We start from the raw sequence: 13,916 nt of genomic DNA, 5'->3' as shown, positions 1-13,916 counted from the left end.
TTTCCGTGACACAAAGAAAGAATCGTTTATAAATTAGGTCTCCCTATAAGATAAGAGCTAAACTGGCTTTAACAGCTGGTGATCCAGGTTACTGGGAATATAAATTAACGTTGCTTTTGAGAAAAAAAAAATTGTGATAAAAATGAAAACAAAACAAAAAATCTTATTCGTTAATATTTTAACTAACTTTGTTTTCAATTTACTGGAAATAAAATATTCCACTTTAGATTTTGCACGGCTTGCGGTCCTGTTTTTCTTACTGGTACCAGCTTGACTGGTGTCTTTAAAGCAATTGGTTTATCTTTTAAAACTTACAATTGCAGGCAAGCCAGCGGCCTGTTGGTCTAGTGGCATGATTCTCGCTTAGGGTGCGAGAGGTCCCGGGTTCAACTCCCGGACAGGCCCTACAACTTTTTTCTGCTTTGCTCTTCATTTTTAGAGACAGTTAAGCTGGATTTGATAGCTTTTTCTTCTTTTCTATGCTCTCATCTAGTTAGTTGAGGCGCTCCTCAAGGCGAAGTTGGCGTTAATTCGTCGTCGATCATTTGAGGGCAGATTATACAATGTAGTATGGTCACCAATTGAAGCTAATCATCTTATTTTTATGAATCGTTGTTAACTTTTCTAACCATTACATCACAAGTTTAAGTAATGTATTTTTATGCACAACTGAACAACATGATACGAACGCTTGTGCCACACAAATGTTTGTAATCATTACGGTCATTAACTTTAAAATTATCGTTATTTAAGATGGATCCTCTCTAATGCGGACAGCGAATAGACGGAGCCACGTATCCGTATTATAGAAATCATGAATGTGACGTCATAAGGGAAGCTCCACTCTTTAATATAACAAATTAATTGACGTTAAATTGTTGGAGACGGTCTCTAAATTTCAAAGCTTAGTTTGAAAAGTGAAGAAAGCCTTTTAGTGTTAAAAATTGTATAATCGCCCATTTTCGCGTTTAAATTTCCCTTGCGCCGCCATTTTGATTTTATGACGTCGGCTGGTTTCCATATGATCACGGATCGCAGATCGCAGATCGCAGATCGCAATAAGGTCTGCGATCATGTGGAAACATACCTCTGCGAGGGTTCTATCTCCTGCGATCAATTGCGATTGTGCGATCATATGGAAACCAAAGTTTTGCGATCCGCGATCGAAACGCATCCCATAATATTTCGAGTTCTCTTCCACGATTCAACGCTCGTGTGTTCGATTGTAGGAACGGTCTACGTTATGAATGTGTTTATTATCGCAGCCGCAAAGATTTTAACGACAAGAACAAAAAGGCCAGCTATTGGGACAAAATCGGGCAGAAGATTTATTTATCGGCCGAGGAAGCGGAGGCCAAATTTCTCCAACATAAGAACTGCATACGGTCGTTATCGAATCCAAAACCGATGTTTTCGACGGTTTTGGAGCTGGCGACGACCCGCTTAATCATGACAAACAGAAGAAGTAAATTTGCTTGCAGCAAAATTTTCGCTCTTCCACGTTCGCGATGTTGTTTGCTTTTTAGCCTACACGCGCGTGTATATTTGACGTTTTCGCTGACCAAAACGTATGCCTGCGGTCGGCTCTGCGATCGTTGCGATTATATGGAATCAGCCATTTTTGCGATCGTCTGCGATTGTTTGCGATCTACGATCGTCTGCGATCATATGGAAACCAGCCTTTACTGTGCAAACGTTTGGCGCATCTCAGAATGGTCTGAGAAAAGATTGTGCCTTCTAACACAAAGATATTTTGGTTACAAAACAAAGATATCATGACGATGCGGGAAAAGGAGATCTTAGCATGGGTTGTTGGGATCCAAAAAGAAAATCAGGGATAACCGTGCGCTTTTCTTAGATTATTAACGTTTAATTTGGAGACAGACAATATACATTGTTGTGTATATTTTACACCTTTTTCGAATTATTGTTGATTAACAATCTCCCACAAAATACGTGGTTGCTCCAATGTTCTTTTTGGATTCCAATGATCCTGGCCAAGACATGATCTACTTTTTGCGTCATAAACTGTGCAAAAATACGTCTGTATTATTCGACCTGTTGCTAGACACTGGCTTGACCTGACCGTGGGAGATCTGGGTTCGGGATTAAGTCGAAAACACACCCTTCACAACACAGTGCAGAAAAAAACTATTGTAATTATTATCATTATTAAAGTACGCTGAGCAGATTTTACTTAAATGCTCTCACACCATAGAATTTCAGACACCCCTTACAAACAAGACTTAAGCTTCTTCGGTTGAAGGAAGGGGGTTAAGTGATTACCGCCTTGTATACATTAGAGAGAATTAGAATCGCGTTTACGGCAAAGATGAGATTGACGTACGTTTTCTTGAAAAAAATGGGTACATAGATGAGAATAGTGCAAAATAATTCCGGCCTTTCATGTAAAATTATTCAATTTTACTAAAAACTGAAAACAGCAAGCGACAAACGAAGGATAAACACTGTCACGAGGTCATTTCTGGCCTTTGCCGTAATTTAACACCAACGCAGCACCGTTGCTTTTGTCGGTATTTGGCCCTTATCGGTTTAGGCCAACGTTTATAGCAGTTTATACGTTTCTTCTACGTCAGGACAACTGTAATTCCATCAGCCAGCCAGCCAAAACTGAAATAGTTGAAATAAAAACGAGTTTTTGGTACTCCAAACGACATTTTTACCCATCGAAAACAAGAATCATTGATTTTTTAGGAGGTTCGAGGTAATATTTTAGTGAGGAAAATTCTAGTGTTCGTCAAAATTTTAATAAGGCCAAGCACTCCAGGGGATTACAAGACAAGTCTTCGTCTCGGCTCGGTCCAAGCGAGCGCTGGAAGCGGACGAAAGCTACTGGAGAGAAGAAGAAAATTGCTCTCTCCATCGCAGGCAGCCAAAGTTTAAGATAAGCCTCTTGACTGTAAATATATTTAATAAGTTCTTTATTACATTTTGTTTATTTTGTATTTATATGTTAGAGGACCCTCTTGAAAACCACTTGTAGTGATCGGAGGCCTGCCCAAATTCCCCAACTCGTCAGTCAAACCTAAAAAAGGCTTTTGTACTTCCTCAGCTGCTAATATAATTACCTGAACCACTCTCCGGGTGAGTTCGACTTCCCTTCATTGCGGTTTTCATCAGCCCACTTTAGATCATCCCTATACAAGGTACGCCTTTCCTCTCTCTCGTGAAAGTGGATCGGTAAAAAGAAGATGTCAGAATTTATAAACCTTCCGATGTCTTCACCGGCTCGGTATTCTTGGTAAGTATTATATCGATACGATTGCCGGACTCAACCCCATCAGCCTTCTTCAGATACAATGGAAACTTGGAAAAATGACATACGCATCTGCTCCGATAATGAAAAGAAGTTGACTATTGTAAAATAGCCGGATACTACAATGCTTGATATATGTTTACAGGAAATTCAGGCTTGTAGCTTATGGTGAACTTAACGGAGTAATTAGATTTGCGATATTCAGGTCTTCGCCGTTGTGATAAACGCAATATGAAGTCTTCGTCTCATGTTTGAAATATAATAAGGACAACATAATCTTGTTTGTGGTTTCCCTAAACAGAGAGCAGAGTATCGCTTACCAATTTGAAAAAATGTCTAAAGTCCGTTTCTTACACACGCAATATGTGGGGACAGAATACTCAGGGTGGACGCATCAACTATCTAGCAATCCCTTGACTCATCTTTTTTCTAGTGGACTTTACAGGGTGTGTTTTAACCTGCTGGGTCTTTTCCAGGATGCAAAATAAACTTTGTCTTCACCAGCACTTGACCGTCAACAACTACCTGAGTACTTCCCCCCCCCCCCCCCCTGGGGGTGGGGAATTGACCTGAACTCAAACGCTGAAAAAACAGGAAGCTGTCACGATCATCATCGAAACTTCATCTTGCGCTATCAGGAAAACAAAGAAAGGAAACAGGAAAAGCAAAACAAAATGACAGCCTCCCTCACAAAAAAAAAATATAGAAAGGGATATTTTTTTCTTCCCTTAAACGGTGAAAAGTGTATGCATATATGGAGGTGCCTGGGCGGAAGTCATTCCATCTTAGGGTGCGTTCGATTGACATTGTTCCGGATCGGAATGGGAATACAAACAACGATGACAAGAAATCCCACAAAAGAGGTTTTAGAAGTTACTGGAGTACGAGACGGCTCTTAAATTATGATGTGTTCCGGCAATGGCTTCCACTTATTCTTATTCCCGAATGAGGTCAATCGAACGCAACCTTTAAAATTAGATAAACACAGAAGTTTCATGGATCAGAAGGTTTTAGCTTCCCGATTCCACGCTGTCTATTTTAGGGGAGGGACCTCGTGGGGAGGAGGGTAATACCTTGAAATTAAATTTTTAGATATATGTTACTTACACTCCAATTTTTGTAGCAGTATTAGTATTCTCTCCCTCCCTCCCCCCCCCCCCCCAAAAAAAAAGGACACTAGTCCATCAATTTACACAGAGTTAACCCCAGCACTCTCTTTAGACTCCTGGCGTAATGGTTTGTTTATGCTTATATCGAATGAGGACGCAGAAAACATCGCGAAGGGAGACGGCATAGCCTCCTAACCAAGCAGAAGTCCTTTGGCTCGCACGTCACGCAATCCCGGGATTGAAGTGCTTGACGTGACGAGCCATTGGACCTCTGCGCAGTAAGCTAGAAATTCAATCAATCAATCAATCAATCGCTCTGTTGACGAGCGGAAGTCCTATGCAGTAGTGTGATACACTCGCCCTCTTCACTTTCCCTTATTGTTATTCACGATAAGTTGGTGATGCAACTTCCGTAATTCAGTTTTCGGAGAAATCTTTACCTGCCCTTATCAGACAGAACAGAGAAGCTTTGGCCGAAAAAAAACAACGTCGAAGAACATCGTTCAGTTTTGCAGCAACATCAGAGTCGCAGGATACACTCCGAAGTGACGGCGAAAATAGCTGAACTTTCTCGCGAAGATCTGTACTCCTTCAGAGGATTATTTTTATCGTTCCAATGAGTAACAGCATTATTCTGATATGCCTCTTAATGGGGATTTCAGCAAACGCCTCAAACAGTACCAACAAAGGTAAGCTGTATTAAGATCTAATTAAGCAAAGCGTTCGTGATCTGAATATCATTTGGCTCACGGTTCAGACGGTTTCCATCCAACCATATCACTGTGCTGAGACGAGCATCCAGTTCTCTTAGCTAATCTAGAGATTGAGCACACAAACAATGCAATCAACATTTCAGTTAGTATTTCTTTGCCGTAAAAACCGTCGAGTCGAGAAGCCTAAAAGTTGAAATGAGAGACCCGAATCAGTCTCTACAGCAAGTGAAATTTTGATCAAGAAGCACGAAGAAACCGCTGCTTGCAAGGTAGCGCGCGAATATGTCGTTGTTTTCCAGTAGAGAAGTGACTTTGCAGAATGTACTTGGTTGGTTGAGAAGGACTTTATATCACTGACATCAACATACTCAGGGAAGTCTTAAAACCTTGCGTGGTCTCATTTTTCAAGACGAACTTCACACTGTAATATCCTGTGATATCTTGTCATGCGCTTTCATTTGCGTTTAATTGACCCTATTTTAACCGGTGAACAATACAATATTATAAAATCAGCAGTTGATGGGACCACTAGAATGAAGACAAAACTTCGATTCTAGACGGGTGTATCAGATAAACTAAGGCCGGCTCAAATTTTTATGCGTTTTGAAAAGTGATATATCTATGAATAATCCAAGGATCATTTTGCTATCGAACACTCCCACATTTACTTTAATTTCTTGTAATCGTTTTAACGTGCATCGTTGATCAGTTCTCACTAAGGACTGGTGTAATTTATAAACGCGCGTGCCAACAGCGCCAATTTATTGTTTAATAGACGACTCAGTTTAGTTATGCCTAAGGGTGTTCACTTACTGGGTTCGCTGTTGCTCAATAAATTCTAGTGAACTCCCTGTTTTTTTGTTTTTGTTTGGTTTTTTTTTTCCCTCCCCCGGCGAGGCATTCTTTTGTACATTGTCCGCTTTCAGTTTCTCTTGTGTCTGGCAAACTACGTAATGTACGTATTTTTAGAAAACTGCTTTAATACTGTGTTGGTTAAGAACTTTCTCGTGGTTTGATGTAAGGCTGAATGATTATAAGTTTCAAATCGCGTATTTAAACGCACAAATAGGTAATAATTTCCTTGTTTAGATTAATTTTTTAATTCAAAACTACTGACAAGTCAAGGTCACTTAATAAAAGTTAAGCCGCCAGACTGATCTCCACGAGTGGCGTGAAAACCGGAATTACGAAGTAGCTGTTAATTGTCTGTTCTTTGCTCCGTGCGTCACTCTGCTTCGAAGATGACGGAGCAATATCGGTGAATTTCCGTGTGTATGAAAAGGAAAGGAAGAGTTAAAGGAAAAACAGATCTTCACACCCAAACTGTATACAAGTCCACTAAACAGACTCAATTCAACTCAACTCGGCATAACACGTTATTATACATTTAAAACCTACAAATAGCAAAACGCTACTCTAGGAACGTAATAAAAGAAATTTTGTCCACACTGTATAATTTATACACATAATTGCCACTTATTTATATACATAACAATTGACCACGTCAACAAATCTACAATACTTGAGAAAATGGTTGAGTCTGAATTGCCCTTTACTGCAATCTACTGACTTTGTTGTCTCAATTTTCCTAAAATACATTAATATGTTAACCACTAGCCACAATCTTCAGTTCCTTTGCTACTATTTTCACGAGTTACATTGTAAAAATAGTGACTGCGAAACACAAACGTACAACGGTAATTTTGGCCTCTGCTAAGCTTCCGAAACGAAAAACAAAAACCGTGTCGTTAAAAATGCGGAAAAAAAAGGTCACGTAGTATTTTCTTAAAACAACCGACAGCTCGTAAAATTGAAAAATAATATTCCATTTCCTAAAACTTTCGGAGACTTAAAGATTCAGCTAAAGCATCCGAACATGGACGCGTTTCTCGAAAGTCCCGGTAACTTACCGGGCCCGATAAGTATATTTTTAAATGTTTTTTCGCCGATTACACAGTGATTACAGACATGGTACTTGGCAAATGTTTTCATAGAGTTATAAGATTTTGAAATTTAGTATTCAAAGCTAACGAAAATTGACTTCTGTTAAGAATCATTTATCACCAAAGACCCTTATCGGACCCGGTAAGTTACCGGGACTTTCGAGAAACGGGCATACTTTATCAGCTGACAGAATATGCCTTCGAAAGGAAACTAAACGATTCTCGCTAGCTCTCGCTGGGTGCAGCTCTACCATCTTTTGTTGTTAAAACAGCTTGTCTTATCGAATATACAGACTTCCTATGCTGTCAATAGTTCGTAAATGATATTCAAAGGCGGAAAGGTATATAGAGAAACCAGAAAACTGAAACTAGTTTCTATTTTAGGAGCCTCAGGTGGCTATAATGGTTCTGCTAAGGAAAAAAAAATCTGCTAGAAACTAAATAGCAAACGGTGAAGAAAATTTATTGTCTCTAATCTGGTCTTGATCTTCACAGAGACAAACATGTCTTGAGAAATTGGAGAATATTTAAGAGATAGCTCCTGTAATGTGTCCTCTCTCCTCTCCCCAGTCTCACATTTTTCTTTCACTTTTTCTCACTTTTTTCCCCTCCCTGATTACCTAGCTTGCTACGCAGCCCATGCAACAACTCTCTTGCAGTACTCTATACTAACAAAAATGTATGTCTTTTGGAATTTTTTTAGATGGCAATTGCACAGATTTCCCGGTCAGTGAGTGGCTGTGTGGGGAGGGGTTTAACACAACCCGAGCATGGAGCTGCCCCTTGTCGAACAGTTCAAGTAACGACTCTTATCATACAGTTGTATGTATCGAGTGTAAGCCATTGAATTGCATAGGTAAGTCTGTTTTCTAGTAATCAGAAAAAACAAGGGTGCTTAATTGATCCTTTACTCTATTTATTTTATGATGATTCCCTTTCTTGTAGTTCTTGTCTATTCTGCCAGCGGCGGCCATTTTCAACAATTTATGAGAAATGGGACCAAGTTATGAAGTTCGGAATTCCTTCGGAATTTCCCATCACGCACCGAAAATAAAATTCCGAAGGAAACTCGGTCCCAATCCTCATGTTAGTCGACCGCGCGTAAATTGTTTTAAAACGGCCCCCACTCGTAGTAAACTCGAAGAACAACATTTTGTTTTTTTATTAATGAATTTTTTTTTTCATAATTTGTGTGAGGGACCCTGTGTTCAATTTCTCGTCAGCTTGCAGCTTGATTTTAGCGTCAATGTATTATGCAAAGCAAAAGAAAGAAATGTTCTAGGCGATCTTTTTCTCGCCTCGCCTCAGTACTAACAGGTCGTCATAAAATGACTTACGGCTTGAAGGATGCTGTAATTTTCAGTTAGTCAAGAAGAAAAGGCTGTGTACACAAGCGTATTTACAAGAAGTCCACCTATAGCCTCGTTTTCAACTGACAATCCACACGCAGTCTCTTTCATCAATCAGCCAATAAGAAGGCAGAGATTCAAGCGGCAAACGCGCAACTAAACACAATGCAATCTCGTTCCCAGAGTCCTCAGGGTCTTTGGCCAGCGGGTGGGCACCGGGATGTATAAGATTGACAGCACATTGGTTCCTTAAACGTTTTAATTATGTTTCTTCGTACGTCTTATTTCCAGGAAACGTCAATAAACCTGAACCTGAAACTGAAATAAGTGTAACCGCCAAAGCACCTACCTGTTCTTCACCAACTAAGCAAGATGCAGACATTGATGATTTCGATGATTTTAAGAAGATCTTGTTCACACCTATCTTCCTGTACGGTGTGGCTGTGGGAGCTGGTTTGCTGTTTTTCCTGGTAATAATTCTTTTAGTGGTTTACTACTGTTTGACTCGGAAACAACAAAAGAAGGAGACCTTAAATGAGCGTGCTACAGTCGACTTAGAATATGGACTGTCAGAGAAGGTCCTTCCAATCAATCGTGAGAAACCAGAGGAAGCAACGCAACCACTCTGCTCGGACGAGGAGGAGACGCATCCGGAAGAAACTGAAGACGATTATCTTACCCCTGTTGAAGATCAAACCGGGACGCCAGTTTTATATCAAACTGACCCGCCGGGCAAGAAGGCCGCAGATCAAAGCACAAGCAAGGAACCAGTTTACGCAAGCGCAAATGATGAAAACATCCCGTTGTCTAATACTACCACGATTGAAGGCGCCGCCGCTGATATGAAGAAAGACAACGACGCCGACGAAAAGGACAGAGAAGATTCAACACCACTTGATAAGGTAGAGGTTCGTCACAACTCGGCCGTAAATCGTTATCAAGACCTAAAGAGAATTTATGAAAACTGCACCAAAGGGAGAATTTACATGAATCTTCGAGGGAAAAAAGACAAAAAACACGACCAAAGTGGCTCGGAAAAAACAGAATTGTCTACAGATTCAAGTCAAGGTGATTCAAAGAGCTGCGATTCAGCGGCACGGAAACCTTCTGCTGCTTATGTTAATATGAAGTAAAACGCTTTTGACACTGACGTTTTAAATTACGCAGGCGCCGTATGTGACGTATGTCACTTACGAAGCTAGTGAATTAGCTTCAACTGTAGCGCGAAACGAGTATCCTTGTAGCTCAATTATTATCTAGAGTATCTGGTGAGTGTTCATGACGAACTGACATTTTTAAACGGAAACTTAAGACTCTCCTTTTTAAGAGAGCATATCTCAAGTAGTTTTTTTAGAATGACTTTTATACGATTTTTAATTTTTAACTGAATTAGTTAGCATAATATTTATGACCTAATTTTTATGTTTTATAGTTTACTTTTTAATACTACATATATTGTTTAATTGATACTATTTGTAAAGCGCATTTGAAAACTTTAGTTGAATTTGAGCTATAGAAATTGTTATTATAACTGAGCTCCGTTTTCTTATTCATAATGGTAAAAATGCATTTCGACTTCAAATTCAGCTTCATTTACACTCCTATCACTTTGACAGCATACCGAAGAATTCACTATTTTACGAGCAGAGAAAAACCAGAAGTGATGAGGAATATATAGAAAAGTAGAAATGCTTGAAGTAATAGACCCCTTTAGAAGACCATGACTAGGAACTTGTATCTCTATTAATTCCGGCTTGAGTAAGTGTTGACTCCAAGGCTTATTAAGAGAGATACAGGCTCCTGTCGCGGGCTCAGAACCGACCCCTTTCAACGGTCATTGGATCGCATTTCTCTTTTCATGTTAGCGAGTAGCGACCATGCGTCGAGCTTGAATGAAACGATTGGTCACAAACATTTTACGAATGCTGGACATCGCCAATTCTAAATCTATTAGAGCGTTTTGCAAGCTTTGCACACAAAATTTATGAGGAGAAAAAAACAGGGAAGATAAAGAACTATTTCGTTGAGTTTAATTTCACTTTATTTGAGACAAATGAAACTTTATTAAGTCGAAATGCATTTTCCTACAGCTCATACTGTAAATAACCATTTTGCCTCTCTTGTTTCCGTTAGTGAAATATTATTATAAGAATGTACATATTTGCTTTTCCTTTTACTCGTCTAGCCTGTTCATATTGCGTAGCGAAAAAAAAATAAGAGATGTGACTTTTTTTCGCATTATTTTTTTCTTCTCCTCTTTGCACGCGAGTTGAAAAACGGATCCTTGTTCGGAGTTGCTTCCCTCCCTGCAATCTGAACGCCATAGAAGAGGCTATTATCGGCTATATCTAACTATATATAATTATATTGCTTTGCATTTTCATATATATTGACTTGCAACAAGAGAATTTTCTCTTGCCTGCAAATAATAAAATTTGTAATTACGTTCGACGAAGGAGGAAGCTTTCTATTTTATTGTTTGTGTTTCCTGGGAGCGAACTCCTTTTAAGAGGCTCACGGGATACCTCATCGCTAGGGTGTATGGGAAATGGCACGTTCCTCTCACGTGGGCCTGCTTTTGACTGGTTTTGTATCTACGTATGGTTACCAAACGGAAGTGGAGACCAATTGCTAGACTGCGGTGGAGCGCGAAAAAGGAGCAAAAAAATTGGGAGGGGCTCCATTGTTTTTTTGCTCCGTTTTGTTGTCAACAATGACTGTCCCATCATGCCGTGGTGCAGAATCTGACAACACACGAACTGAGCAGTGATTCAGCTTCGTTCCCATGGGAACCATCACTGCACAGTGATTGTGCACAGCGGCCACCTTGCTTAGATTTTTCAGCGTTTTGTTCCTGGTATAAAGATTCACAGGAATTTCGTCAGGATGTCCTAGCCATAGTAAAAAAGCTCCGGAAATTTGGAAACGAAGCAAATATTAAAGTCGAATAGAAACGAGGAGGAAGGTTGGGGCAGGACGGTTTACCATAGCTGAATTTGTGCTTACTGATAGTTTCAACTTTCTGACAACAGTCTGGATACAAATTTGCCTGTAACCGGAAAATCTCGAAATAAAGCAGTTGGTTAAAAAAGCAAAAAAAAAAAAAAAAAAAAAGACGCAAAAAATTAGGGAAAGGCCAAAATAATAGGGGCAAAAAAGTTCCCTCACTCCCCGGCGGGGAATCGAACCCCGGTCTCCCGCGTGACAGGCGGGGATACTCACCACTATACTACCGAGGAAGCCACACTACAGAGTGTCGAAATCAAGGTACCGTATTGTTTCTGTTCATAATACAGCTAAAAAAAACATCAATTACAAGCACCTGTAATATATTGTAAACTAAATCGTCCGGACACAAAAGGAAAAACAGTTAAGGCTTTATCATTCGATATCAACTTCGTGCCGATGATGTATACATGAAAAAAATCAGAAATTAGACTCGGTAAACTGATGGACATTTACAGTGCGACGCGCCTTACCGTGGCCACCCAACAAACTTTTTTTTACAAGTTAAGGCTGGTTTCCATATGATCGCAGATCGCAGATCGCAATAAGGTCTGCGATCGTCTGCGATCATATGGAAACTACTTCTGCGATCGTCTGCGATCCTGCGATCGTGATCGCAGACGATCGCAGAAGATAGAACCATGTTCTATCTAAAGGCTGGTTTCCATATGATCGTGGATCGCAGATCGCAGATCGCAGATCGCAAACAATCGCAATTGATCGCAGACGATCGCAAGAGATAGAACATGGTTCTATCTTCTGCGATCGTCTGCGATCACGATCGCAGGATCGCAGACGATCGCAGAAGTAGTTTCCATATGATCGCACACGATCGCAGACCTTATTGCGATCTGCGATCCGCGATCATATGGAAACCAGCCTTTAGATAGAACATGGTTCTATCATCTGCGATCGTCTGCGATCACGATCGCAGGATCGCAGACGATCGCAGACCTTATTGCGATCTGCGATCATATGGAAACCAGCCTTTAGCCATAAAATAGAAAACGACATGTTTTCAATAATTCGTTGTTGCGTCACTTGCCTGTTGAAATTTGCAAGGAGGCGTGACCGTTAATCAAATTCGCGTATGCTGATTGGCTAACTTGTAAAGAAAAAATATTGGGTGGCTACGGTAAGGCGCTTCGCACTGTAAGCCACGATTTTGTCTTCTAGGTTGTTGTTAGCTCTTAACACAAAAGAGCGATGGACTGAACTTGTTAATCAATATTCCCTGTGCCGAATACGAACACTAGTTAACTAACATTCCCTGTTGAGTGCCGCGCGGGAAAGCGCTTTTTTACTCTTCAATGCGCGCATGTGCAATGAACGAGTTATCGTAATGTGGTAGAAATGTCACTCGGTCGCTCTATGGGTCGTAAACTTTCAAATAAGGCGTATTTGTATTTTGTTTAAAGATAGTTTACCTAATCTCTTGTCAGTCAAAGTTGATTTAACGACAGCGTATCGCGCAGTCTTCAAGTAAAGTTAAGGAATATCTAGTCCATTTACAGCGCCTTCAAGTTACAGTGAAAGAGTTTGTCCCTTTCAGTCGCCAGATTTCAGTTTTTGTTTCCGTCTAGTTTAGTCTTTGTACATGTTTTAAGTTCTGTTTATTCGTTCTATTTCAGTTTAAACCCCAACCTGAACAGATACTCAACAGTTGTAACCTACAGTTTGCCTTCATCGTCGGTCGGATCTATTGACGGATCTTGACGACAATTTAAATCGAGTGTTTAAGATTCCTTGCTGTAACTGGACATCTGAAGTCTCTTTCGGCGGTTACAGTTGTATCTTGTGAATTCAAAATATTATAAAATTGACGCTGTAAGATATTTTAAACCGAGGTTTCGGCAATGCTGCCTTCTTCAGGGTACAAAACTATTTTTAACGGTATACACTCTGTTTTTTTTTATAAGAACGTCTAACTTTGGAGCTGAGGCTAAACGTTCTCATATTTTATTGCGATTTGAGGCTGAAAACGTTCTTACGATGTTCTTAAATTACATGGTGTACACCACATGTATTTCTGAATAAATCAATGAGGACGTGACCAGAAAACCTATCAAAGTGTATTGCCTACTGAGATATGGTGTCAAGAACTGCTGATTATGACAAACCGAGATGCGTGGCACCATTGTTAATGTTATACAAAACATGCCCTTACAGTGTAAGTATTTTGGTTAATTTCCATTTGTTACCTTGATTTTGTATACAGATTAACAAAATAAAAACGTTCTCAATCGACTCTCAGCCTGAGGAATGTTCTTCATACGTTCTTAAAATTTTGGTTAATCTCAGCCTCCACGTTCTTATAAAAAAGGTTCTTATAAAAAAAACAGAGGGTAGTTTTGTACCCTGAAGAAGGCAGCATTGCCGAAACCTCGGTTTAAAATATCTTACAGCGTCAATTTTATAATATTTTGAATTCACATTTATTAACTACGCTGCGCAGTATTACAATCTTTTTTCCAGTTGTAGCTTTCCGCATTCACTCATTCGTTCGTTTTTTCGTACGC

The 13,916-nt window shown here is 39.9% G+C and overlaps 1 protein-coding gene and 2 non-coding genes across 3 annotated transcripts; 2 read left to right on the top strand and 1 right to left on the bottom strand.

The window, feature by feature from the left end:
- Positions 1–333: 333 nt before the first annotated feature.
- On the top strand, positions 334–405 carry Trnap-agg (transfer RNA proline (anticodon AGG)). The gene has a single exon. It is a non-coding gene; the product is annotated as a tRNA-Pro (tRNA).
- A 4,085-nt stretch (positions 406–4,490) lies between these two features.
- LOC146471935 (uncharacterized) lies at positions 4,491–10,849 on the top strand. The gene is made up of 3 exons (XM_085120508.1): positions 4,491–5,075; positions 7,746–7,898; positions 8,683–10,849. The coding sequence occupies exons 1-3, from the start codon at positions 5,003–5,005 to the stop codon at positions 9,522–9,524; spliced, it is 1,068 nt and encodes a 355-aa protein (XP_084976634.1). The 5' UTR covers positions 4,491–5,002; the 3' UTR covers positions 9,525–10,849.
- A 709-nt stretch (positions 10,850–11,558) lies between these two features.
- On the bottom strand, positions 11,559–11,630 carry Trnad-guc (transfer RNA aspartic acid (anticodon GUC)). The gene has a single exon. It is a non-coding gene; the product is annotated as a tRNA-Asp (tRNA).
- Between the last annotated feature and the right edge of the window lie 2,286 nt (positions 11,631–13,916).

Source organism: Pavona decussata, unplaced genomic scaffold (genome assembly GCF_977016875.1).
Source record: "Pavona decussata unplaced genomic scaffold, jaPavDecu1.1 SCAFFOLD_102, whole genome shotgun sequence".
NCBI classification, from domain to species: domain Eukaryota; kingdom Metazoa; phylum Cnidaria; class Anthozoa; order Scleractinia; family Agariciidae; genus Pavona; species Pavona decussata.
Note: the sequence above shows the minus strand (reverse complement) of the source record. Positions and strands in the feature narration are given on the sequence as shown.

Coding starts and splice junctions, on each gene's coding strand:
- LOC146471935 (XM_085120508.1), top strand. CDS start 5,003: ATGAGTAACAGCATTATTCTGATATGCCTCTTAATGGGGATTTCAGCA. Junction 5,076..7,745: donor CTCAAACAGTACCAACAAAG/GTAAGCTGTATT, acceptor GAATTTTTTTAG/ATGGCAATTGCACAGATTTC. Junction 7,899..8,682: donor TAAGCCATTGAATTGCATAG/GTAAGTCTGTTT, acceptor TCTTATTTCCAG/GAAACGTCAATAAACCTGAA.